Source organism: Centropristis striata, chromosome 15 (assembly GCF_030273125.1).
Source record: "Centropristis striata isolate RG_2023a ecotype Rhode Island chromosome 15, C.striata_1.0, whole genome shotgun sequence".
NCBI classification, from domain to species: Eukaryota; Metazoa; Chordata; class Actinopteri; order Perciformes; family Serranidae; genus Centropristis; species Centropristis striata.
The window spans coordinates 2,812,530-2,840,126 of NC_081531.1; the positions used below are offsets into that span (position 1 = coordinate 2,812,530).

The 27,597-nt window shown below is 41.5% G+C and overlaps 1 protein-coding gene and 1 long non-coding RNA gene across 2 annotated transcripts; both read left to right on the plus strand.

The window, feature by feature from the left end:
- LOC131986957 (scavenger receptor cysteine-rich type 1 protein M130-like) lies at positions 1-27,092 on the plus strand. Its single transcript, XM_059352097.1, has 19 exons — positions 1-195; positions 406-526; positions 1,087-1,401; positions 1,495-1,773; positions 2,809-3,123; positions 3,217-3,495; positions 4,532-4,846; positions 4,940-5,218; positions 6,252-6,566; positions 6,660-6,941; positions 7,243-7,436; positions 7,522-7,620; positions 9,273-9,397; positions 20,188-20,468; positions 21,404-21,718; positions 21,812-22,105; positions 22,376-22,753; positions 26,594-26,676; positions 26,782-27,092. The coding sequence occupies exons 1-19, from the start codon at positions 1-3 to the stop codon at positions 26,908-26,910; spliced, it is 4,593 nt and encodes a 1,530-aa protein (XP_059208080.1). The 3' UTR covers positions 26,911-27,092.
- LOC131986819 (uncharacterized) lies at positions 7,538-9,358 on the plus strand. The gene is made up of 3 exons (XR_009395709.1): positions 7,538-7,620; positions 9,025-9,107; positions 9,273-9,358. It is a non-coding gene; the product is annotated as an uncharacterized LOC131986819 (long non-coding RNA).
- Positions 27,093-27,597: the final 505 nt, after the last annotated feature.

The following is a 27,597-nucleotide window of genomic DNA, read 5'->3' on the forward strand; positions in this document are numbered from 1 at the left end:
ATGAGACGGTTCATCGCGCGGAGAGGCACCCCCTTTGAGATCCTCTCTGACCAGGGGACTAACTTCCGAGGCGCAGATAAGGAGCTGAAAGAGGCCTTTGCAGCGATGGAGTCACAGTTGCAGGAGAGGCTCGAGAAAAAACAGATTAAATTCTGTTTTAACCCACCAGCATCTCCCCACTTCGGGACTGGGAGCGTGAGATTCAATAAGCCAAGAAATCCCTGCAAGTGGTTATAGGTACACAAGTGCTCCAAGAATCACTGGCGTCATTGCCATATGATGGCGGACCACTTCTGGACACAGTTCATCAGAAACTACTTACCCACTCTCCAACGGGTGAAGAGTCCCAGCACAACAGTTTCCCCCTATAGTTCTTTAATACTTCCAGTATGACGGCACATTTAGGAAGCCGTCACACTGCTGTGTCTGTTGACACAGAGGAGGAGACAGTCTGGTAGGAAAGAACAACTCCTTGTCCCTGCAGCATTGAACAGACTCTCCATGCAGATTCACACAGAATCCACAAGTAAAGGATCGAGGTGTTTATAGCTGAATGTGGAGGATGAAGGATCTCAGCTGATGATTAAAGAACCTGAGCTGTGCTGTCATGTCCCCTCCAGCTGTCACTTCAGCAACAAAGTATTTCCTGAACTTAATGAGCAGACCCAACAGGGATTTATCATTATCACTTTTTACTGAAAAAAAGCAAAACTGTGATGTTTGTTTGAACTTAAAGGAAAGGCTGTTCTTATAAAAATATTTGTCGATTTAATAAAGAAACAGTGTTTATGTTCCTGATGTTCTTAGCGAGATTTTTATTAAGACAAACAGTTGTAACTATTTTTCTTCTCTGAAAAATAACAAGGAAAGAAAATGAGTGTTTTGGACTAAAATTAAATGTAATTGTGATGGTAAACTGCTGCAGTTTGAGGTGTTAAAAAGAGGATTTCTGTTGTTGATGATGAACTCATGTTGGAATTGTGTTGATTCCAGTTTGAATCACTGAATTCTTGTTTGATGACATCTTTTTATTCTGTGTCTGGTGTCTTTTATCTCTCTCTGTTTTCTCTTCTGTCATCTCTCCAGATTCTGTCAGGCTGGTGAATGGGACCAGTGTGTGCTCAGGGAGATTGGAGGTGAAGTATGACCAGTCTAAGCAGAGCTGGTCCTCAGTGTGTGAAGATGACTTTGACCAGCAGGATGCAGAGGTGGTCTGCAGGGAGCTTGGCTGTGGGGCTCCTTCAGTCCTCCAGGGGGCGCTCTATGGAGAAGGGGAGGCTCCAATGTGGGCCAAAGAGTTCCAGTGTGGAGGAAATGAGTCTGCTCTCCTGGACTGTAGAAGCTCAGGCTCAGATAGAAACACCTGCTCACCTGGCAGAGCTGTTGGACTCACCTGCTCAGGTAGAAGAGGAGCTGCTGCTTTGATTTGGTTCATTTCTGTTCTGATCAAACTCACTTTATTCTTTTACTGATTAGTCTCTTGTTTCTGTTCAGAACCTGTCAGGTTGGTGGGAGGAGACAGTCGCTGTGCAGGAACACTAGAGATGAAACATGAAGGAGAATGGAGACCAGTGATTGGCTTTGGCTCTATCCTGAAGGTAGCAGCTGTTACCTGCAGATATCTGGACTGTGGTTCTGCTGTTTCTGTAAGAACAGAGGAGTACTCAGACAGATATGTGTGGGGGATCAGCTCTGACTGTGTTCAGTCTGGATCTCTGAGAGAGTGTGCAAAATCATCTTCCTCTTCCTTCATCTATAAAGTCAACTGCTCAGGTAAGATCCAGGATGATCTCTGACATGGTCAGTGACAGTAATGAACTCAGGTCGACACACATTCATTAGATAGAATGGCAGCAGACTGTCTGATGAGGAGCTGCCTCAGTAAATCTGGTTCTGAATGCACCAAGATATATATAGACCAAACACTGTTCAACATGTGTGTTTTATGCTCCCGGCAACACTTCCAGTATGACGGCTCATTTAGGAAGCCGTCACGCCGCTGTGTCTGTTGACACAGAGGAGGAGACAGTCTGGTAGGAAAGAACAACTCCTTCTCCCTGCAGCATTGAACAGCCTCTCCATGCAGATTCACACAGAATCCACAACTAAAGCATTGAGGTGTTTATAGCTGAATGTGGAGGATGAAGGATCTCAGCTGATGATTAAAGAACCTGAGCTGTGCTGTCATGTCCCCTCCTGCTGTCACTTCAGCAACAAAGTATTTCCTTAACTTAATGAGTAGACACAACAGGGATTTATCATTATGTGTCAGTTTTTACTGAACAAAAGCAAAACTGTGATGTTTGTTTGAACTAAAAAGAAAGGCTATTCTTATAAAAATATTTTGACGGTTAAATAAAGAAACAGTGTTTATGTTCATGATGTTCTTATCCAGATTTTTATTGAGACAAACAGTTTTGAATATTTTACCAAATGAATACAGAAATGAAAAGCACATGGATCAGGAATGTCTCCTCTCTGGACCAGAAAATTACCGGAGCGAGATCCTGTCCCTTTTGAGTTTTAGTGATCATTTTCAAAACAGATTTTTATTCTGGGTCACACATCTTCTCTGAAAAATATCAAGCAAAGAAAATGAGTGTTTTGGACTAAAAGTAAATGTAACTGTGGTGGTAAACTGCTGCAGTCTGTCGTGTTATAAAGAGGAGGTCTGTTGTTGAAGATGAACTCATGTTGGAATTGTGCTGATTCCAGTTTGAATAACTGAATTCTTGTTTGATGACATCTTTTTATTCTGTGTCCTGTGTCTTTTATCTCTCTCTGTTTTCTCTTCTGTCATCTCTCCAGACTCTTTCAGGCTGGTGAATGGGACAGGTGTGTGCTCAGGCAGACTGGAGGTGAAGTCTGACCAGTCTAACCAGAGCTGGTCCTCAGTGTGTGAAGATGACTTTGACCAGCAGGATGCAGAGGTGGTCTGCAGGGAGCTTGGCTGTGGGGCTCCTTCAGTCCTCCAGGGGGCACTCTATGGAGAAGGGGAGGCTCCAATGTGGACCAAAGAGTTCCAGTGTGGAGGAAATGAGTCTGCTCTCCTGGACTGTAGAAGCTCAGGCTCAAATAGAACCACCTGCTCACCTGGCAGAGCTGTTGGACTCACCTGCTCAGGTAGAAGAGGAGCTGCAGCTTTGATTTGGTTAATTTCTGTTCTGATCAAACTCACCTTATTCTTTTACTGATTAGTCTCTTGTATCTGTTCAGAACCTTTCAGGTTGGTGGGAGGAGACAGTCGCTGTGCAGGGACACTAGAGATGAAACATGAAGGAGAATGGAGACCAGTGATTGGCTTTGACCCTACCCTGAAAGTAGTAGCTTCTCTCTGCAGATATCTGGACTGTGGTTATGCTGTTTGTATAAGAATAGAGGACTCCTCAGACAGATCTGTGTGGCAGACCGACCCTTTCTGTGTTCACTCTGAATCTCTGAGAGAGTGTGTAGCATCATCTTCCTCTTCCTCCATCTGTAATGTCACCTGCTCAGGTAAGATCTAGGATGATCTCTGACATGGTCAGTGACAGTAATGTACTCAGGTCGACACACATTCATTAGTTAGAATGGCAACAGACTGACTGATGAGCAGCTGCCTCAGTAAATCTGGTTCTGAATGCACCAAGATATATACAGACCAAACACTGTTCAACATGTGTGTTTTATGTTCGCGGCAACACTTACGGTATGACGGCACATTTAGGAAGCCGTCACGCCGCTGTGTCTGTTGACACAGAGGAGGAGACAGTATGGTAGGAAAGAACAACTCCTTCTCCCTGCAGCATTGAACAGCCTCTCCATGCAGATTCACACAGAATCCACTGCTAAAGCATCGAAGTGTTTATAGCTGAATGTGGAGGATGAAGGATCTCAGCTGATGATTAAAGAACCTGAGCTGTGCTGTCATGTCCCCTCCTGCTGTCACTTCAGCAACAAAGTATTTCCTTAACTTAATGAGCAGAGTAAACAGGGATTTATGATTATGTTTCAGTTTTTACTGAACAAAAGCAATACTGTGAGGTTTATTTGAACTTATAAGAAAGGCTGTTCTTATAAAAATATTTGATGATTTAATAATGAAACAGTGTTCATGTTCCTGATGTTCTTAGTCGAATTTTTATTAAGACAAACAGTTGAACTATTTCACCAAATAAATACATAAATGAAAAGCACATGGAAATCAGGAATGTCTCCTCTCTGGACCAGAAAATTACCAATGTGAGCTCCTTTACTGTTAAGTTTTAGTAATCATTTTCAAAACAGATTTTTTAATTCTGGGTCACACATCTCCTCTGAAAAATAACAAGGAAAGAAAACTAGTGATTTGGACTAAAAGTAAATGTAACTGTGGTGGTAAATTGCTGCAGTCTGTGGTGTTATAAAGAGGAGTTCTGTTGTTGATGATGAACTCATGTTGGAATTTTGCTGATTCAAGTTTGAATCACTGAATTCTTGTTTGATGACATCTTTTTATTCTGTGTCTGGTGTCTTTTATCTCTCTCTGTTTTCTCTTCTGTCATCTCTCCAGACTCTGTCAGGCTGGTGAATGGGACCAGTGTGTGCTCAGGCAGACTGGAGGTGAAGTCCGACCAGTCTAAGCAGAGCTGGTCCTCAGTGTGTGAAGATGACTTTGACCAGCAGGATGCAGAGGTGGTCTGCAGGGAGCTTGGCTGTGGGGCTCCTTCAGTCCTCCAGGGGGCGCTCTATGGAGGAGGGGAGGCTCCAATGTGGACCAAAGAGTTCCAGTGTGGAGGAAATGAGTCTGCTCTCCTGGACTGTAGAAGCTCAGGCTCAGATAGAAACACCTACTCACCTGGCAGAGCTGTTGGACTCACCTGCTCAGGTAGAAGAGGAGCTGCTGCTTTGATTTGGGTAATTTCTGTTCTGATCAAACTCACTTTATTCTTTTACTGATTAGTCTCTTGTTTCTGTTCAGAACCTGTCAGGTTGGTGGGAGAAGACAGTCGCTGTGCAGGAACACTGGAGCTGAAACATGAAGGAGAATGGAGAACAGTGTCTAGCGCTTTTTGGACCCTGAAGGAAACAGCCTCTATATGCAGAGAGCTGGACTGTGGTTCTGCTGTTTCTGTGAGAAGAGAGGACTCCTCATACAGATCTGTGTGGCAGACCAGCCCTGTCTGTGCTCTGTCTGAATCTCTGAGAGAGTGTGTAGCATCATCTTTCCATTCCTCCATCTTTAATGTCACCTGCTCAGGTAAGATCCAGGATGATCTCTGACATGGTCAGTGACAGCAATGAACTCAGGTCGACACACATTCATTAGTTAGAATGGCAGCAGACTGTCTGATGAGCAGCTGCCTCAGTAAATCTGGTTCTGAATGCACCAAGATATATACAGACCAAACACTGTTCAACGTGTGTTTTATGCTCCCGGCAACACTTCCAGTATGACAGCTCATTTAGGAAGCCGTCACGCCGCTGTGTCTGTTGACAGAGAGGAGGAGACAGTTTGGTAGGAAAGAACAACTCCTTCTCCCTGTAGCATTGAACAGCCTCTCCATGCAGATTGACACAGAATCCACAACTAAAGCATCAAGGTGTTTATAGCTGAATGTGGAGGATGAAGGATCTCAGCTGATGATTAAAGAACCTGAGCTGTGCTGTCATGTCCCCTCCTGCTGTCACTACAGCAACAAAGTATTTCCTGAACTTAATGAGCAGACACAAAAGGGATTTATCATTATGTGGCAGTTTTTACTGAACAAAAGCAATACTGTGATGTTTGTTTGAACTTATAAGAAAGGCTGTTCTTATAAAAATATTTGTCGATTGAATAAATAAACCGTGTTTATGTTCATGATGTTCTTAGCCAGATTTTTATTTAGACAAACAGTTTTGACTATTTCACCAAATGAATACATGAATGAAAAGAACATGGAAATCAGGAATGTCTCCTCTCAGGACCAGAAAATTACCGGACCAATCCTGTCCCTTTTTAATTTTTAGTGATCATTTTTAAAACAGATTTTTATTCTGGGTCACACATCTTCTCTGAAAAATAACAAGGAAAGAAAACAAGTGTTTTGTACTGAAAGTAAATGTAAATGTGATGGTAAACGGCTGCAGTCTGTGGTGTTATAAAGAGGAGTTCTGTTGTTGATGGTAAACTCATGTTGGAATTGTTCTGATTCCAGTTTGAATCACTGAATTCTTGTTTGATGACATCTCTTTATTCTGTGTCTGGTGTCTTTTATCTCTCTCTGTTTTCTCTTCTGTCATCTCTCCAGACTCTGTCAGGCTGGTGAATGGGAACAGTCTGTGCTCAGGCAGACTGGAGGTGAAGTCTGACCAGTCTAACCAGAGCTGGTCCTCAGTGTGTGAAGATGACTTTGACCAGCAGGATGCAGAGGTTGTCTGCAGGGAGCTTGGCTGTGGGGCTCCTTCAGTCCTCCAGGGGGCGCTCTATGGAGAAGTGGAGGCTCCAATGTGGACCAAAGAGTTCCATTGTGGAGGAAATGAGTCTGCTCTCCTGGACTGTAGAAGCTCAGGCTCAGATAGAAACACCTGCTCACCTGGCAGAGCTGTTGGACTCACCTGCTCAGGTAGAAGAGGAGCTGCTGCTTTGATTTGGTTCATTTCTGTTCTGATCAAACTCACTTTATTCTTTTACTGATGAGTCTCTTGTTTCTGTTCAGAACCTGTCAGGTTGGTGGGAGGAGACAGTCGCTGTGCAGGAACACTGGAGCTGAAACATGAAGGAGAATGGAGACCAGTGAGTAGCAATGGCTGGACCCTGAAAGTAGCAGCTTCTCTCTGCAGATATCTGGACTGTGGTTCTGCTGTTTCTGTAAGAAGCGAGGAGTCCTCAGAGAGATCTATGTGGATGATCCATTCTCACTGTGTTCATTCTCGATCACTGAGGGAGTGTGCACTCTCAACATTTTACCCTCACGCCTTTGTGAATCTCACCTGCTCAGGTAAGCCCATCAGTATCATCATCTCTGACAATAATGTTTCCAGTATGTTCCTTCCTCTGTCACAGTGACACTCAGTGGTTCCCATGAAATTCAACTGTAAAATTATCCAGAACAATGACATCCTGATGTGTAGTAGGTGGACTTGTTTCTGGAAGCTTTGAACTCTCAATAGATTGCGGATCTTCACCTGTCAGGACACACCTGGAGGAACCTGTCTGTCTGTCTGTCTGTCTGTCTGTCTGTCTGTCTGTGATAGACCTGTGACATCACATCCTCTTTCATCCTCTCTCTGTGTTTACAGACCTGCTGCTTCAGCCCAACATCTCTGCATCCTCCTCCATGGACGGGGTCTCCAAGGCCCAGCAGCAGGGGCTTCGGGTGTTCAGGGGCTCCAACTTCACCGTCAGCTGCTCCATCAAGCCACAGTACCCAGGAGGCTCCTTCCAGCTCCACTTCACCTCCTCCACCTCAGCACACACCTACACCCAGCCAGCTGTCAATCACTCTGCCCACTTCCTGTTTACTAACCTCACCCAGCCAGCTGTCAATCACTCTGCCCATTTCCTGTTTCCTGCTGCAGGGCCCGCCCACCAAGGAAGCTACAGCTGTGTTTATCACGTCCATGTTTTCTCTCATAACTTCTCCTCTGAGAGCCGTCAGCTCTCTCTCACTGTTGTTGGTAAGCTGAATGTTTACTTGCAGGTTTGGAAAAGGAGGTTCTTCAAACAGACTGAAAATGATCAGCTGCCAACAGAGTTCATGCATGTTGTTGTTTCTGCAGTGACACTGGCCCTCATTTATCAAACGAGTGTAGAAACGAGCGCAGATCTGAGCATATATTCTGTTTTACGACAGGGTTCACGTGGGATTTATCAAACGTTTGTATCTCTCCAATCACAGCGTGAGAATGATCGGACGTTGATAAATGTGGCGGATTAAATACCACGCACTATTATATGCCCGACCCAGAAGGCTCACCCCAAGAGTTTACGGCACCGAAGGATGCAATGCGGCCAAAAAGAGTATTTTAGTCTTTCTTTTCTTTGTCTTACCTCAGCTTTATTAGCAAAGTGCACCGTGATGAATAACAACAGGAGCCAAATAGACGTATTACAGAAATATGCAGCGACGGAGGTTAATGAAATAAAAGTACTTATAGTTATTCACTCAAAGTTCACTGAATATTTTACATTTGGAGGCTTAAATCTTCCACAGCTTTGTGGCTGCAGCCAGGAGGTAAATAATGTTTTAAAGTAAGTTTTAATTACAAAAGAAGAGGAATTTCTCAGAGGTAGAAAGTGAAACCTTGATGTCCAACAGCTGCAACACAACAAACTGGTTTTGTTTTGCACCACCGCTGGTGAAGGAGGTGTCCAGCAGGATGACTGTAAATAGCAGAAGACAACAACATTGAAAAAGCCTCGACTAGTATTCTGTTTAAAGAATTTCACGGTTGCAGGGTGTATTTATTTTTAATGAGGTTTTAGTAATAAATTATATTGCTAAAACATGCAAAAAAAACACTGCAGAGTTTTATCAGCTCCAGGCATCGATACAATAGTCTCAGATCAATTCTCAGACTCAGACGTGTGGACTTCACGCTGACTCAAATTTGTGTACACGATCTGAGAGCAGATGTGAGATCTGATCAAACCCTCAGCTCACGTCCAAATTTATAAATGCCGAGCCTTGCGTAGAAATGATTGTACGCCCACTTTACGTTCACTTTCTGGCGTACGCTCGTTTGATAAATGAGGGCAACTGTGACTCCTGTCATTGTGTTACACAGCTCATATAGTAACCAAACGTATACAAATTGTATAAATGACAACAGCAAACACTGAACTTTAGGACAGAGCATGTTTGGTTACCAGGATAACTCTGGTTCTCTGAGAACTGAGTGAGATCTGTCCCAGCAGCCCTGAGCTCCTAACTCGCCATTTTCAAGAGGCGTTTCTCCAGTGGACAGAAGCCAGAAGATCCGTCACTCAGAGCTCAGGGAACCAGAGTTATCCTGGTAACCAAACGCTCTCTTTCCAACCTCCCTCACTGTCTGACTGTGTGTGTCTGTGTGTTTGACCAGATCCAAGACCTTTTATCATCAGAACGGTCGTTCTGTCACTGATTCTGCTGGTGGCGAACATTGCCTCTTACTTCTATTTTAAGGTACTGACACTGATTCTGCTGTTGGCGAACATTGTCTTTTACTTCTATATTAAGGTACTGACACTCGTCTGCTGTTTAGACAGGCGACTGAAATGAAGCAGGATGTCTGTTTTATTGAACTGAAGAGAGCAGGAAGTCACATCTGTGTGTGTCATGTCTCTCCAGACCCACAGGGTCTACAGGGTGCAGAAGCCCCGCAGACGGGAGGACGTGGAGCTGGATTATTATAACCTGGGTGTTCCTGCAGCAGAAGGAGCGCCGACTGAAGAATTAGGAGCTCAGGGAGCAGAGTAGCACCTGCAAGCAGCTCGTCTCACACCCACATGGATTCCCTTCAATAATCAGGATTTGTTACATTACATTATGTTGAAAAGACCAAACCCACCGCATGTCCCTGAGCCTATCGGTTCCTACTGGAGAACTAAAAACACCTCACTAAAGTAAGAGGTGAGAGCAGGTCTACAGAGTCAAAGCACGATTCAAAGCAAACACACAGCGACCCAGGTAGACCAGGAACAACCAGCAGGATCATGTTAAATATTCAATCTAAACACTGTTAGAGCCGGGGCTCTTAAAGCCTCCCGCACTCTGCCCCGGTTCTCTTGTTCTAGACTTGGTTTCTACAAAAGACTCAAAACAACTGAATACAGTTTACCATTTATTAAAAGAACAAAAGCCAAATGCAATGAGCAGCGCTTGACTTTTCTGTGTCCATGCTGGGATCACAAGTCAGAGTGCCAAAAAGTTCCTCAATTCACAGTTTTCTTCTGGCTGTGGGACCCGAAAAGAGTTTGAGTTTTGTCCCAATTGATCAATTTTGAGATATGAATTTTATGATTTAACTTTATGTCTCATTTATTGTTGTGAGTAAGAGCTCGGCAGCAGGAGCACATTTAGCTCAACAGGAGCCATAATGATACAAAAAAAGAGCCAAAAACAACAATGGTCATTTTTATCAGAATTGCCTTCAGGATGACCTTCTTTTTATCAGAAAGGATTTTATTGATTTCATCAGTTCATCAGTTTTTCTACTTAAGTAATTTAATTATTTCTTGAGAATGAGTTATTTTTGTATTTCAGGATTTTTTTTTCATTTAAAAAGAATTTCACAATTTTTTAAAACTTAGTTTTACTTAGTTTTTCTTGTCAAATGATTTTGCTCATTTTATAAGAACTTTTCCTATTTTCTATTTTAGGAATTTATTTGATTTTGTAATTAAGGATTTTTATAATTTCAGAAAGAATTTGACTTTTTTTGTAGTTGGGGAATTTACAAATTCATTTTAAAAAAGATGTTATTTTATTCATAAGAATTTCATTTAGTTTTGTACTAAATAAGGATTATTTTAGGAATTTGCTTTTTTATTATAACTGACTATTTTTTTGTATTTCAGGAATGTACTTTCTAATGTGATTAAGGAAATGGAATTTTATTATTGCAAATTTTTTTGAGTTATTTTCTACTTTTGTAATTTACTTAATATTTTGATAAAGATTTGTTTTTTTATTTTACAAGAATATCAATTAGTATTGCACATAGGATCTTGGTATATTTTTATATAAAGGGTTCTGCATATTCTCATAATTAAGTCATAACTTTGTCTACTACTTTTACTTTATTAATTGCATTTAGTTAATTGTGTTTTGAAAATTTGCATTTAACATTATACTTCAGGACTTTGTATCATTTTTAATACAATGGGGTTTTTAATTTTTTGTGCTTCAGGAATTGAATTACTTATTTGAATAAGACTCGGAATTTTATCATTTAATTAGAATTTATACTTGTTCATTTTGTATTTTCGCTTAATTTTCAAAATATATATTTTTAAAACTTTATTTCAGAAGAAATTTGCCTATTTTTGACTTCATAATAATAATAATAATAATAATACATTTTATTTGTAAGAGCCTTTCAAAACACTCAAGGACACTGTACAACAATTAGAACAAGACAAAACAGTGAATGAAAACAAGACACAAGAAATAAAACAGAACAAGGGAAGTGCGGTGCGGTTACAGAAAATAATAAAACAAAGAGAGAAAAAAGAAGTGCAGTGCAATCAAACAGAGTAAGCTAATTGGAACAGATGAGTTTTGAGTCTGGATGTGAATAGTGGGAGAGAGTCGGTGTTACAGATGGTACAGTGGAGTTGCTGGAGGACGGGGTGATGTGGTGGAATGAGGCGGTTTTTGAGATGATGAGCAGCAGAGTTTTGGACCACTTGGAGTTTATGGAGGAGGTTGTGACGGAGACCAAAGAGGAGAGAGTTGCAGTTATCAATGCGGGAGGTGATGTCGGGGTTGAGGGACGGAGACGGATGATGCTGCCGAGGTGGAAATAAGCAGACCGGGTGATGTTAATTGGTGCGTTTCCATTAGGTACTGTTCCCTCTAGTGAGTCACTATGGGTGTGGCTTGGGAGAGAGGATCCGCCCAAGATCCACCCAACTTCACGGGTTAGTGGCTCAGCTAGCGGCTCAGAAAGTACCTGCCTCGGGTCGGTACTTTTCTGAGCGCTGAGGGGTTAACATCTCCTGCTCTGACTGCAGCTGGGAGAGACTGCTGCAGGAGGACTGGGCCGCTTGTGAGTGCTTTGGGACGGCACCTGCTACTCGTTAAGAAGAGTAGGAACGAGTCTCCAAAAGTCTCCAATAACAGCAGGAAAAGTCTTTAGATTTGTCGCTTGTTGCTTTTTTTGAAAAAGAGTCTCTAGAGGGTCTGAATAGTCGCTAAATATAAAAACAAAGTTGCTAAGTTGGCAACGCTGCTTGCTGCATCGGTCTGTTGTCACATTTGAACTCATTTGAAAGTACCTGTATGGGAACAGAGACCGAGGGGAACTAACTAGTGACACTCAGCCGCTTTCCAAAAAGTACTCAGAAAGTACTCAGTGGAAACAAGCCCATTGATGTGAGAGTAGAAAGATAGGGTGCTGTCGAGGATGACACCCAGACTCTTAACTTGAGGGAGAAACTGAAGAGCTGTTGATTTGGAGGGAGAAACTGTCAACTTTGGAAATAGTGGATTTGGTGCCGAAAAGGAGGATTTCAACGAAATGTATTTAAATTTGGAATTGAGGAATTTTATGATTTCAAAAGAATTTGACTTATTTTTGTATTTGAAGAGAATTTTACTTAATTTTGTACTTAAGATTTTGCTTATTTTTCTACTTTAGGAATTTAATGATTTTGGGATTCATCATTTAATCTTGTATTTCAGGATTTTCTATGATTTTTAACATTTGTTTGTTATTAAGGATTTAGCTTTTTTATTATCATAAATGTGGCTCTTTTTGTACTTGGAAACATTTACTTTTGTGATTAGAGAATTGGACTTTCATCATTTCATGAGAATGTGAGTTATTTTTGTACTTTGGCAATTTAATACATTCTTTTAAAAATATATTGTTTTTACTTAGTCAGAATTTAAATTCATCTTGTACTATAGGATTTTGCTTATTTCATTAAAACGTTGCCTATTTTTTGTACTTCAGGAATTTGCTTTAAAACAAAACAAAACAAAAAAATATATATATATATTCTAAGAATTTTACTAAATAATGCATTGAGGACTTTGCTCTCATATACCATAGAACATAATCTTTGCTTCACATTTTAATGAACAATTTTGATGACTTTTGTACTTCAGGGATTTTGAGACAAAATGTCGTCATAACCGAGAGATGAAATGATGATGATCACTGTAATAAATGTATCACCAGCATCGACTATGTACAAACAACATGAATCCACTTTAATAAACAGCTGATTTTATGTGCTTCTGGAGAATCTGTTGTATTTATTCTTAGTGAGTAAAACGGCAACAAAAGATGATTTATCCTGCCCGACCTGTTCAGCTGCCAACAGAAGCTCCACTGTGACGCTGTTATCCTCCAGGACCGTCCTCACTTCCTGCTGACAGACGGAGATGGCGTCTCAGAGAACGCCATTTCTCCAGAAAACCACCTGACAACCCCGAACTGTTGCAACACTTTACAACAACACTTTAGTGGCTAACAATCCTAATTATATTTAATTATGAATATAATTATAAAAATCTCCAGCATTTCATCGATGATAATGTGAGACCTGTAATTTATTGTTTTCCCAATCTAAGAGTAAATGAAATAAAATATGAATCACCAATATGACCACAGTAACATTACCTTGAGCTTTTTGAAATAATTACAGCCCCGCAGCTCAGCCAGCAATACTCACCTTGATGGGTGGAACTTGGTTATGTTAGTCCATTTTGGGTCCCAGCCGGATTCCCTGTGTTTTGTTTTTTTCCTCCCTCTCTCCTTTGCTGCTGCTCTCTGCTGCCTCACCATGCTCAACCTCCTTCTCTGCCTCCTCTTTTCTCTCCTCCACTCACCTCCTGCACTACTTCTACTTCGTTATCACCAATACCACGCAGGTAATGTTAGGAATATTTAAATATTGCACTTATCATGGTACACATCATTATCATTTCTATTGACTTGAGGGAATAACATCAGGACAATAAGTCCTCTTCTGGAGTAAAGCTCCACTTGTACTCCAGAGCGACAGTCTCTTTAACATTGTCCTCCTTTAGATAACTACAGTCAGAGACATTATAAGCTACCATCGGCTCATCCATGAGCGCAATATCTTCCTCCTCGTCTTCCTCCAACTCAATCTCTCCGGCATTATCTTGGCTAACCTTAGCAGCACCGTCTTCGTCCTAGTCGGAGGTCCCGCTGTCTCTCTATCCTCTCTTCTCCTCACCTAAATAGTCCGTAATTAACTCTGTCCAGTTATCAACACATGTAGCACCTCTGACTCTGATTAAATTGAAAAGTTTTGCAATGTTCTCCTCACATTAATCAACTAGTTAAGCTAGCGATCTTCAACCACTGACAACCACGTCATCCAGCCTGTGTGCCGCGAAAAACTTTCTGACAACGTTACATTAAAGAGCTTAAAAACTATACCTATCATTTTAATTTCATAATAATCTTAACACTGTCTTAAAGCTGAGACTTTACTTATTTAGAAACACATAAAAACCCAAAACAGCCCAAAATCACTTTTTCATGTTTAAACGTGTTTTTACAAGAACGGGCGGCTGCGACTTCCGACTCATTTAATGGAACGCGTCACATAAATTTATATTTAAACTTTTACTCATTATCAGTAGTATTATATTTTATTTTATTTTCTCTATTTTAAAGTTGTTTCTTGTGTGAAAGGAATTTGAAAACAAGAAAATATTTTATCACAAGAAACTTGGCTTTTTTTGTAGAATATTTGATTCAATATAAAGATTTCAAAGATTAGAGAAAGAAAAAACATGTGAAATTATGCGTCTTTGTGATATAAAAATATATTTTTTCTGCTTTTTAAATATCTTGACCTCTCCTCTGCTCCTCTTACACAAACACATTCTTTCATTAAACTCTCTGAACATTTTAAAAGTGTTTGAAGTCAGATTCACCAAGAAAACATGATTGTGCAACAATCTGTTAATGTTTAAAGAAGCTGCAGCCGGTTAGATAAAACTTTTAGTGTTAAACTGGAATAGTAATTGTCTGTACAGGTGTGTGTGTGTGTGTGTGTGTGTGTGTGTGTGTGTGTGTGTCCTACCTGTGCACAGGGAAAGTGTTTGAATTCAGATTCACACACACACACATACACACACACACACACACACACACACACACACACACACACACACACACACACAGAAACAGGCCTGGATGGCCTTGAACTTTTTGAATTTCAATGAGAAGAAGACAGAAGTGATGGTGTTTGGCCCCCTCTTGTAGACTTGGGCCCTCTGGCAGATTTTATAAGGCCGACTGTCACAAATTGTTTTAAATTAGATCGTCAGATTAGTGCTGTTGTGAGGTCCAGCTTTTTCCAGATCAGGCAGCTGGCTAAGGTGAAGCCTTTCCTTATGCACCAGCACTTTGAAACAGTAATCCAGCCTTTGTTACATCTCGGCTGGATTACTGTAACTCTTTCTACTTTGGAGTCAGCCGGTCCTCCATCACACGGCTCCAGTTGGTGCAGAACGCTGCTGCTCGCCTCTTAACTGGAGTTCATAAGAGGGAGCACATAACTCCCCTGAGCATTTTAGAGTCCATTTTAAGATTATTTTATTTGTTTTTAAATCTGTAAATGGTCTCACCCCGTCTTACCTCTCTGAGCTCCTCCACCCCTACGCTCCTGCTCGCTGCCTCAGTTTAACTGCCATAACTATTATTTATATCATTATTTGATATGTTTGGTTTATATATTTATTTAATCTATTATTTATGAATATTGAGTTGTGAATGTTGGAAGTAGCAACTAAAGTTCAGTTTGCGTTGCACTCGGACACTTTAATGTGCAACAGGTAAATCACATGAGGTGAGACATTTTTCCCTGATGTGATGTAAAGGAGTTACTCCCTGTGTCATGTTAAAATAATTGATTATTTTCTATATTGGTAAATGATTTTATGCTTGATTTCTGCTTCTCTGTTGTTTGACTCCCTGGTGTCTGTCCCTGTTGTCTGACTCTGTGCGTGACTCTCAGGTCAGCCTTGGTAAATATCTCTATGCATTTATATTAAATCTGGCAATATGATTTTGATACAGTGATTATGTTTGTGTGTTAATTTTGGTTTAGAAACTTTGATTACATATATTTCATTGTCTGTTTCATATTTTTTAGACTTTTAGAATCCATGTGAGACAGTGAAAATCCTTTGGCTCTGTAAGACATGATATCTTTGTAAGACATAACAAGGCAGGTTTTTGTTGAATGTTCTGGAGAAGAGGCCAGGTCAGGATGGCCTTGTCCGGGGCAGCAAGATCGTATGCCCAGGTGGCATGACGTGCCGTTGTATTGATTAAAACTGGCGAATCAGCGGATCAAGAAGGCGGAACTTCCTGGAAGAAATCGACCAGCATGTTTTGTAAACAAATGTTAGTATCTTAATTGGTTCAGGGAGAGAGACGTGGTTCAGACTTCACGAACTGAAACACGTCTGTTTGTATTCAGGGACATGAGTTTTTGAACCCGGAGAATCTCTGTAAAGTGCACATTTTTTGACATATTGTAATAAAACTATGTTAAACTGAGAACTTGGACATCTCCTGCTCTTCATTCCCCATCAACGATCTGCGCAGAAAAATGGTGAGGTTTTTTCTGTTGGTGACAGATTATCAATTTTCAAGGTTTCCTCATGCAATTTTCTAACAAAGGGCACGTCATGCCACCTGGTTGCTTGCTGCCCGGAACAAGGCCATGACATAAAGTCCTGACCTGGTAACAAACTTGTTAGACAAACATTTTGCCTTGTTATGACTTACAGAGATCCCTCACACAGGATTTTCATTCCGCTTCCCATGATCTCATCGCTCTCTCCACACATACACACACACACACACACACACTCACAAATGCACACACACACACAGCAAAAACTGTGCATCAATATATCTGGATGTCATTCTTTGTGATTATAGAATCTTAATCAGTTTAAGCAAATGAAATATATGTAATGAAAATAAATAAACTCAAACTCAAACCTCTCCAAGGTTTAGTGAATTATGCATACATAGTGACCTTTGATAGTGACCTGCGTTACGCACAGAGACAGAGAACAGAGACAGACAAAATATTCAAATTATTTGAACACCTTGCATGTCCTCAGCATCTCCCTGAGTTTGCGCTGCGGCGCCAGAGATGAATATGAAAAATAAAGTTGAGTTGAGTTGAGGCGGTGAGAAACACACACACACATACGAACACACACACACACACACACACACACACACACACAAACAGACACAAACACACACACAAACACACACACACACACACACACACACACACACACACACACACACACACACACAAACAGACACAAACACACATGCACACACACACACACACACACACACACACACATATATCTATATATAAAACTTCAAAAACAGGAAGTATTGGTTCAGTCCGACTGATGTTGACACGTCTACAGGAAATAACAAGAAGGCCGCATCAGTCTGAGAGGAACATCTCAGCCTGTCGTCATGGTAACACAAACCACAGCCCTCCAACCTGTGACCTGTCAGCAGATTCTTATCACATTCAAGTTGATCAGAAGTGTAAATATAGAATGTGTAGCTCCTCCTCTTCATCACGCTGATAAACAGCGAGGACAGCACATGAGCTGATCAGAGCAGAGAGACGGGAAGACAGACGGACGGCCAGAGAGACGCTCTAGCTGGACATGGCTCACCTGTTGCTGCTGCTGCTGCTGAGTTCAGGTAGGACTCTGATTTGTGTGTGTGTGTCTAAGTGTGTCTATGTGTGTGTGTGTGTATCTTTGTGTGTGTGTGTGTGTGTGTGTGCGCATGTCTATGTGTTTCTGTGTGTGTGTGTGTGTGTGTGTGTGTTTGAGTATGTGTGTGTCTGTGCATTTATGTGTGTCTGTGTATGTGTGTGTTAGGTGTCTGTGTTTGTGTATGTGTCGATTCTGTGTGAGTATGTTTGTGTTTTTTTGAGTGTTGTGAGTTTGTCTGTTTGTGTTTGTGTGTCTGTGTGTGATGTTAGAAAAATTTCATGAGGAAACTATAATCTGTCACCAACAGAAAAAAAATTTCTGCGCAAATCGTTGATGGGGAATGAAGAGCAGGAGGCCGTGCAAGTTCTCAGTTTAACATAGTTTTATTACAATACGTCAAAAAATGTGCATTGTACGGAGATTCTCCAGGTTCAAAAACTCATGTCCCTGAATACAAACAGACGAACCACGTCTCTCTCCCTGAACCCATTAAAAACCTTACAATTGTTTACAAAACATGCTGGTCCACCCCTTCCAGGAAGTTCCGCCTTCTTAATCCGCTGATTCGCCAGTCTTAATCAATACAACAGCACGTCATGCCACCTGGTTGCTTGCTGCCGGAACAAGGCCTTGCCTTGCCCTGACCTGCTAACAAACTTTGTTAGGACAAACATTCTGCCTTGTTATGTCTTTACAGAGATCACTTCACACTGGATTTTCATTCGGCCTTCTGTGGTCATTGCTCTCTCCAGACACACATACACACACACTCACAAATTGTGCACCAATACATCTGGATGTCATAATCCCAGTTTCTAAATCAACATTAACACAGAAACATAATCATTGTATCAAAATCATATTGCCTGATTTAAAATGAATGCATAGAGAGAGATATTACAGTGTGAATCTCTGAGGGGTTTTTTTTGAAAATTTTGTTGTTGTTGTGTGTATCTTAATGGAAACTGTGTCAATATCTGTTGTTGTTGTGTGTATCTTAGTGGTAACTGTGTGAATCTTTGAGGTTGTTTTGTGTCACTGTGGTTGTTGTCTGTATTTTAGTGGTAATTGTGTGAAAATGTGTGGTTGTTGTTTGTATCTTAGTGGTAATTGTGTGAATGTGTGTAGTTACTGTGTGTATTTTTGTGATAATTGTGTGAATATGTGTTGCTGTTGTGTGTATCTTAGTGGTAACTGTGTGAATCTTTGAGGTTGTTTTGAGACGTTTGTTTTCATCTTGCTTCTCCTTGTGCTTTAGTTTGGTTTGGTGTCTCTGGTGTAATTTCTTATCTCTTTGTGTTTATTGTGTGACACTTTTCATTGTATTGAGTTAATTCCACATTCCTGTTTTACTCATTCTGGTGATTAGCACACTGTCCACTGCTAATATTTTCAAAAATATATTTGTATGTTTCTCTTAAATATTTGTGTATTTCTCCAGGACTCCAGGCTGAAAGAAGTTACAACCAAACAGGTAAACAGAGAAAGAAAAGAGAAAGAGAAGTCAGAGAATCAGCTGTCAAGTTTTAGTTTGAAATTTTCTTCATTAGGGCCATGGGGCAATCACACAGAGCACTACTGTTATACTGTGGTAAGTCGCAAAAAACTGCCCAAAATTTTGCATTGAAATGAATGGGACGGCCGAAAAAAAATGAGCGAAAAAGAACAATAATTGGAGATTTACGTCTACTTCTCCGGCATAATTTCACCTAGAGACTCCATTTAAACTTTAAACAGTAGACACAAGTCTTGTGTATCGGTGTATTAATCCACGTTTCGATAGGTCATATAGTTTTTTATCAATCCCTGTTCAATGACCATGATCATTTTTTGAGAAATTCTGAGATTATAATGGGTGTGTATTGCACGGAATGTTCGTGTCACAGTGTGTGACATCATCAGTGTAGAGGGAGAGAAAAAATTGTCAAAAAATAAATTTGAAAACTGCGCTCCAGGCCACAAATTCCACTCTACAGAAATAATTTATACATAGAAACGTAGGAAAATTTGTCTTCTCACTCACAATCCTCTGGTAAAGCTGTCAGAATTATAGTTTGGGCGTAGGACGCACAGATGATCCACCAACACGCACCAACAGCCTCATTGGCTCCCATATTAAAAATGCAGGAAGATTTCTGAAAAAGGGAGATGTAACAGTTTTTTTAGATCGCTCTAACAAAGCTATTTTTTAATTTTTCTTTAAAAAAAAAAACATATGTAGACGTTCAGGAAGAACTCAGGACCGAAAAGTGAAGTCGGATCAATGATAGGTATTATGGTTTTGCCAAAAATGCTTTCTGTTCGAGGCCAGAAATTCCAGTCTGTCCACCTCTGTTACGGAACATTGGCAGTTGGTGATAGTTAATTATGTTGATTGCTCGGATTGCCTTTGATCTTTGATGTGATTACAGTTACAGATACACACACACATGCGCGTAAGCACGCACACTCCTCAAGATACACATGCTTCAAACACACGCACGCACGCACGCACGCACACACACACACACACACACACACACATACACACACACATTTTGAGGTTAAAGGGCATAGGTTGCTGTATAAATAAATACTTGAAAATGAATGCTTGTTGTAGGTGTGCCCCGTGTATATTATATAGTATCATAACATTACTAGTATTAATTGTTTGAAATCTCTGAATAATCACATCATAGTCTACACACACCGGCAGTAGGGCAGTGGCCCTTTCAAAATTTCCCCAGAGGAAATTTTCTAGTTAAACTTTATTATTTTACTGATGACTCTCTTGTTTCTGTTCAGATCCTATCAGGTTGGTGGGAGAAGACAGTCACTGTGCAGGAACACTGGAGCTGAAACATAGAGGAGAATTGAGACCAGTGGTTGGCTTTGACTGGACCCTGATGGAAGCAGCTTCTCTCTGCAGATATCTGGACTGTGGTTCTGCTGTTTCTGTAAGAAGAGAGTCCTCATACAGATCGGTGTGGAGGATCAGGTCTGACTGTGTTCAGTCTGGATCTCCGAGAGAGTGTCTAGAATCAACTTCCTCTTCCTCCATCTATAAAGTCAACTGCTCAGGTTAGATCCAGGATGATCTCTGACATGGTCAGTGACAGTAATGTACTCAGGTCGACACACATTCATTAGTTAGAATGGCAGCAGACTGTCTGATGAGCAGCTGCCTCAGTAAATCTGGTTCTGAATGCACCAAGATATATACAGACCAAACACTGTTCAACATGTGTGTTTTATGCTCCCGGCAACACTTCCAGTATGACGGCACATTTAGGAAGCCGTCACGCCGCTGTGTCTGTTGACACAGAGATGGAGACAGTGTGGTAGCTGAATGTGAAGGATGAAGGATCTCAGCTGATGATTAAAGAACCTGAGCTGTGCTGTCATGTCCCCTCCTGCCGTCACTTCAGCAACAAAGTATTTCCTGAACTTAATGAGCAGACACAACAGGGATTTATCATTGTGTGGCCGTTTTACTGAACAAAAGCAAGGGTTTGTTTGAACTAATAAGAAAGGCTGTTCTTATTAAAATATTTGACAATTTAGTAATGAAACAGTGTTTATCATCCTGATGTTCTTAGCCAGATTTTTAGTAAGACAAACAGTTGTAACTATTTCACTAAATAAATACATAAATTAAAAGCACATGGATCAGGAATGTCTCCTCTCTGGACAAGAAAATTACCAGAGCAAGATCCTTTCCCTTTTAAGTTTTAGTAATAATTTTCAAAACAGATTTTTATTCTGGGTCACACATCTTCTCTGAAAAATAACAAGGAAAGAAAACAAGTGTTTTGGACTAAAAGTAAATGTAACTGTGATGGTAAACTGCTGCAGTCTGTGGTGTTATAAAGAGGAGTTTTGTTGTTGAAGATGAACTCATGTTGGAATTGTTCTGATTCCAGTTTGAATCACTGAATTCTTGTTTGATGACATCTTTTTATTCTGTGTCTGGTGTCTTTTATCTCTCTCTGTTTTCTCTTCTATCATCTCTCCAGACTCTGTCAGGCTGGTGAATGGGACCAGTGTGTGCTCAGGCAGACTGGAGGTGAAGTCTGACCAGTCTAAGCAGAGCTGGTCCTCAGTGTGTGAAGATGACTTTGACCAGAAGGATGCAGAGGTGGTCTGCAGGGAGCTTGGCTGTGGGGCTCCTTCAGTCCTCCAGGGGGCGCTCTATGGAGAAGGGGAGGCTCCAATGTGGACCAAAGAGTTCCAGTGTGGAGGAAATGAATCTGCTCTCCTGGACTGTAGAAGCTCAGGCTCAGATAGAAACACCTGCTCACCTGGCAGAGCTGTTGGACTCACCTGCTCAGGTAGAAGAGGAGTTGCTGCTTTGATTTGGTTAATTTCTGTTCTGATCAAACTCGCTCTATTCTTTTACTGATTATTCTCTTGTTTCTGCTCAGAACCTGTCAGGTTGGTGGGAGGAAACAGTCGCTGTGCAGGAACACTGGAGCTGAAACATGAAGGAGAATGGAGACCAGTGGATAGCTATGGCTGGACCCTGAAGGAAGCAGCAGCTGCCTGCAGAGAGCTGGACTGTGGTTCTGCTGTTTCTGTAAGAAGAGAGGAGTCCTCATACAGATCTGTGTGGTGGATCAAGTCTCACTGTTTTCAGTCTGGATCTCTGAGAGAGTGTGCAGCATCATCATATACCTCTCCTTCCTTCCATCCTTCCTTTGTGAATCTCACCTGCTCAGGTAAGCCCATCAGTATCATCATCTCTGACAGTATTGTTTCCAGTACGTTCCTTCCTCTGTCACAGTGACACTCAGTGGTTTCCATCAGACTGTAAAGTTATCCAGAACAATGACATCCTGATGTGTAGAAGGTGAACTTGTTTCTGGAAACTGAACTCTCCATAGATTGCAGATCTTCACCTGAGAGGACACACCTGGAGGAACCTGTCTGTCTGTCTGTATTAGACCTGTGACATCAAATCCTCTTTCATCCTCTCTCTGTGTTTACAGACCTGCTGCTTCAGCCCAACATCTCTGCATCCTCCTCCATGGACGGGGTCTCAGAGGCCCAACAGCAGGGGCTTCGGGTGTTGCAGGGCTCCAACTTCACCGTCAGCTGCTCCATCCAGCCACAGTACCCAGGAGGCTCCTTCCAGCTCCACTTCACCTCCTCCACCTCAGCACACACCTACACCCAGCCAGTTGTCAATCACGCTGCCCACTTCCTGTTTCCTAACAACACCCAGCCAGCTGTCAATCAGTATGCCCAGTTCCTGTTTCCTGCTGCAGAGCCCGCCCACCAAGGAAGCTACAGCTGTGTTTACCACGTCCATGTTTTCTCTCATAACTTCTCCTCTGAGAGCCGTCAGCTCTCTCTCACTGTTGTAGGTAAGCTGAATGTTTACATGCAGGTTTGGAAAAGGAAATTCATCAAACATACTGAAAATGATCAGCTGCCAACAGAGTTCATGCATGTTGTTGTTTCTGCATGTGACACTGGCCCTCATGTATCAAACGAGTGAAAAAACCAGTGCAGATCTGATCGTATATTCCGTCTTACGCCGGGGTTCACGTGGGATTTATCAAAGTTCGTATCTCTCCAATCACAGCGTGAGAATGATCGGACGTGGATAAATGTTGCAGCTCGAAACAAGCAACATGTAAATACCACACACTATTATATACCCGACCCAGAAGGCTCGCCCCAAGAGTTTACGTCACCGAAGGACGCAATACGGCCAAAAAGAGTATTTTTTCTTCTTCTTTGTTTTACGTCAGCTTTATTAGCAAAGTGCACCGTGATGAATAACAACAGGAGCCAAATAGACATTTTAAAGAAATATGCAGCGACGAAGCACAGGCTTAAATTTTTCAAAGCTTTGTGGTTGCAGCCAGGAGGTAAACAATGTTTTAAAGTAAGTTTTAATCCAAAAGAAGAGGAATTTCTCAGAGGCATAAAGTGAAACGCTGACGTCCAACAGCTGCAACACAACAAACTGGTTTTGTTTGGCAGCATAAAAAGTGAAAAGGAAGGAAATCAGTGGTGCTGTCAGCAGAGTAGCAGTGGAGCATTCAACTCCTGGTGAGGTTGGAATATTTCATTTATGCATCGTGATATATAAAGCCTAATAGCATATGTGATATGCAAATATTGTTATTATTATGATGGAGATATATCATTCACATCTTTACATTCAGTAAGAATTCTGTCCCAGTCAGAGGAGCGTGTGGCAGCGCTGATTGGAAATGTTTCTATTAGGGCACCACCGTGGTGAAGGAGGTGTCCAGCAGGATGACGGTTAATAGCAGAAGACAACAACATTGAAAAAGCCTCGACTAGTATTCTGTTTAAAGAATTTCACGGTTGCAGGGTGTATTTATTTTGAATGAGGTTTTAGTAAAAAAACTGAAAATTACTAAAGAAATTTTGATTGTGTGCTTGCCTCTGGACCGTCATCCTCGTGGCTTAAATCAGCAGTTAAACAGAGACTCTGTCCTGAGTTCACAGACACCTCAAACAAGTATCTAGGACAAACGGTTAAAAAGTTATGAAGGGGGCGTGGCTAATCAAAAGGGGCGGGGTTATCAATGACCAGTTAAACAGGGACTCTTTGCCGAGTAATCTGACACCTCATACAAGTATCTAGGACAAACAGTTCATTAGTTAATAAAAGGGGGCGTGGATAATCAAAAGGGGCAGGGTAATCAATCAACAGTTAAACAGGGACTCTATGCCGAGTAATCTGGCACCTTATACAAGTTTCTAGGACAAACAGTTCATTAGTTGTGAAAGGGGGCGTGGCTAATCAAAAAGGGCGGGACTTTATGAAACATTGTTATGTAGAACTGGTCAGTGATGAACCATCATCATGCATGACAAGTTTGAGGCAGATTGGAAAATGTATGGTCAAGTTATAAGGTCTCATGTTTTATGAAAAACGCCATGTCTGTGACAGTCAGCAACCCGTTCTCATTCCCAAAGCGTAATATACCGACTATTTGTCACACCCCTAGACGTATCATACTGAGGCAAAGGGTACCCTTCCACGTCTGTGTGAAACGCTCTGGGTTCTCAATTGACTCCAATATAAACCCGCTCGCGGCGCTGAGAAACGCTTAGAGCAGAGGCTTACAGCCGTCTATTCACTCCAATAATATCCCGACCACGGCCCTCCATGACGCTGCCAGCAACAATCTGATTGGAGAACCGAGGACCCTGTAGATTACAAAATAAAACAGATTACAAAATAAAACACAGCGGATCGTCTTTTTCTGGCGAGATCTTCGCCACAAAGTGATTATGTACATTCACTGAGTGAATATTAAGAACATAAAACATATATTTCTCGCTAGAAATGTAATCAAAATCCATTTTTATGCAGAAACAAAGTCAAAATATTTATTTTTTTTCACTAAAAATGAGAGAAATGTCCGCCAGTGGAATGCCGTAAAACAAACGAATAACAGTTTAATTCTCAGAATCGAAGGAGAAAAAAATTATACTGAGAGCCACAACATGAAGCTATTTTATTGTTGAATTATCAGTGAGACTTTGATGTGTTTGTGTTGAGAAATGTTGACGATGTCATTAAAAGAAATCCTTAAAATAGGGAGAAAAATACTTCCATGCACAGGGTCCTCGGTTCTCCAATCAGATTGTCGCTGGCAGCGTCATGGAGGGCCGTGGTCGGATATTATTGGAGTGAATAGACGGCTGTAAGCCTCTGCTCTAAGCGTTTCTCAGCACCGCGAGCGGGTTTATATTGGAGTCAATTGAGAACCCAGAGCGTTTCACACAGACGTGGAAGGGTACCCTTTGCGTCAGTATGATACGTCTAGGGGTGTGACAAATCGTCGGTATATTACGCTTTGGGAATGAGAACGGGTTGGTCAGTGACAGTTTTCAATTAGAATGTCTTTGTTGGAAGGGGAGGGGGAGGTGAGTGGGGAGGGTTTTGGTAGCTAAGCAACCAGGTGGCCAGGTGGAGTCGTCCAATCAGAGCAGACCAATCAACAGAAATCAAATGCCACTGACAATGTTCCGCAGCCAGAGGTGGACAGACTGGAATTCCTGGCCTCGAACAGAAAGCATTTTTGTCAAAACCATAATACCTATGTCTTTTGTGAAGAAAAATGAAAAAATAGCTTTGTTAGAGCAATCTAAATAAACTGTTACATCTCCTTTTTTCAGAAATCCTCCTGCGTTTTTAATATGGGGGTCAATGAGGCAGTTGGTGCGTGTTGGTGGCGCATCTGTGCGTCCTACGCCCAAACTATAACTTTAACAGCTTTACCAGAGGATTGTGAGTGAGAGGACAAATTTTCCTACGTTTCTATGTATAAATTATTTCTATAGAGTGGAATTCGCGGCCTGGAGCGCAGTTTTCAAAATCATTTTTTGACAATTTTTTCTCTCCCTCTACACTCTAAGTGATGACCTCATCACTCTAGACTGTCCATAGGGTCACATTGGGGGTATTTTTTGACGTGTTTTTGCCCAATAATTTGAAAAACGTTTGTCAAAACCCTTAGAAAAGTCATAGCACACTTGTCATGGCCGAGCCGGTGGATATGATACCTTTTTTGTGTATGTGCAACCAAAACTCTGGGAGGAGTAGTCGACCGAAAAAAACACAGAAGAAACGGAAGTGACATAAAAATAAGCCCACGGAATAACAATTAGTGTGCTTTTGCAAGCACACAAAATTATATTGCTAAAACATGCTTTGGTTTGTCACCATTTAAAAAAAAAAACACGGCAGAGTTTTATCAGCTCCAGGCATCGACACAATAGTCTAAGATCAATTCTCAGACTCAGACGTGTAGACTTCACGCTGACTCAAATTTGTGTACACGATCTGAGAGCAGACGTGAGATCTGATCGTACCCTCCACTCACGTCCAAATTTATAAATGCCGAGCCTTGCGTAGAAATGATGGCTTTCTGGCGTACGCTCGTTTGATAAATGAGGGCAACTGTTACTCATTGTGTTACACAGCTCATATAGTAACCAATCGTATACAAATTGTATAAATGACAGCAGCAAACACTGAACTGTAGGACAGAGCATGTTTGGTTACCAGGATAACTCTGGTTCTCTGAGAACTGAGCTCCTAACTCGCCATTTTAAGAGGCGTTCCTCAGGGAACCAGAGTTATCCTAGTAACCAAACGCTCTCTTTCCAACCTCCCTCACTGTCTCACTGTGTGTGTCTGTGTGTTTGATCAGATCCGAGACCTTTTATCATCAGATCGGTTGTCCTGCCGCTGATTCTGCTGTTGGTGATCATTGTCTCTTACTTCTATATTAAGGTAATCGTCTGTTGTTTAAACCGTCGACTGAAATGAAGCATTCTGTCTGTTTTATTGAACTGAAGAGAGCAGGAAGTGACATCTGTGTGTGTCATGTCTCTCCAGACCCACAGGGTCTACAGGGTGCAGAAGCCCCGCAGACGGGAGGACGTGGAGCTGGATTATTATAACCTGGGTGTTCCTGCAACAGAAGGAGCGCCGACTGAAGAATTAGGAGCTCAGGGAGCAAAGTAGCACCTCCAAGCAGCTCGTCTCACACCCACATGGATTTATATTCACAAGTTCCCTTCAATAATCAGGATTCGTTACGTTACATTATGTTGAAAAGACCAAACCCACAGCATGTCCCTGAGCCTATCGGTTCCTACTGGAGAACTAAAAACACCTCACTAAAGTAAGAGGTGAGAGCAGGTCTACAGAGTCAAAGCACGATTCAAAGCAAACACACAGCGACCCAGGCCGACCAGGAACAACCAGCAGGATCATGTTAAATATTCAGCCGTATTAGAGCCGGGGCTCTTAAAGCCTCCCGCACTCTGCCCCGGTTCTCTTGTTCTAGACTTGGTTTCTACAAAAGACTCAAAACAACTGACTACAGTTTACCATTTATGAAAAGAACAAAAGCCAAATGCAATGAGCAGTGCTGGACTTTTCTGTGTCCATGCCGGGATCACAAGTCAGAGTGCCAAAAAGTTCCTCAATTCACAGTTTTCTTCTGGCTGTGGGAACCGACAAGAGGTTGAGCTTTGTCCCAATTGGTCAATTTTGAGATATGAATTTTATGATTTAACTTTATGTCTCATTTATTGTTGTAAGTAAGAGCTCGGCAGCAGGAGCACATTTAGCTCAACAGGAGCCATAATGATACATAAAAAGAGCCAAAAACAACAGGAGTCATTTTTATCAGAATTGACTTCAGGA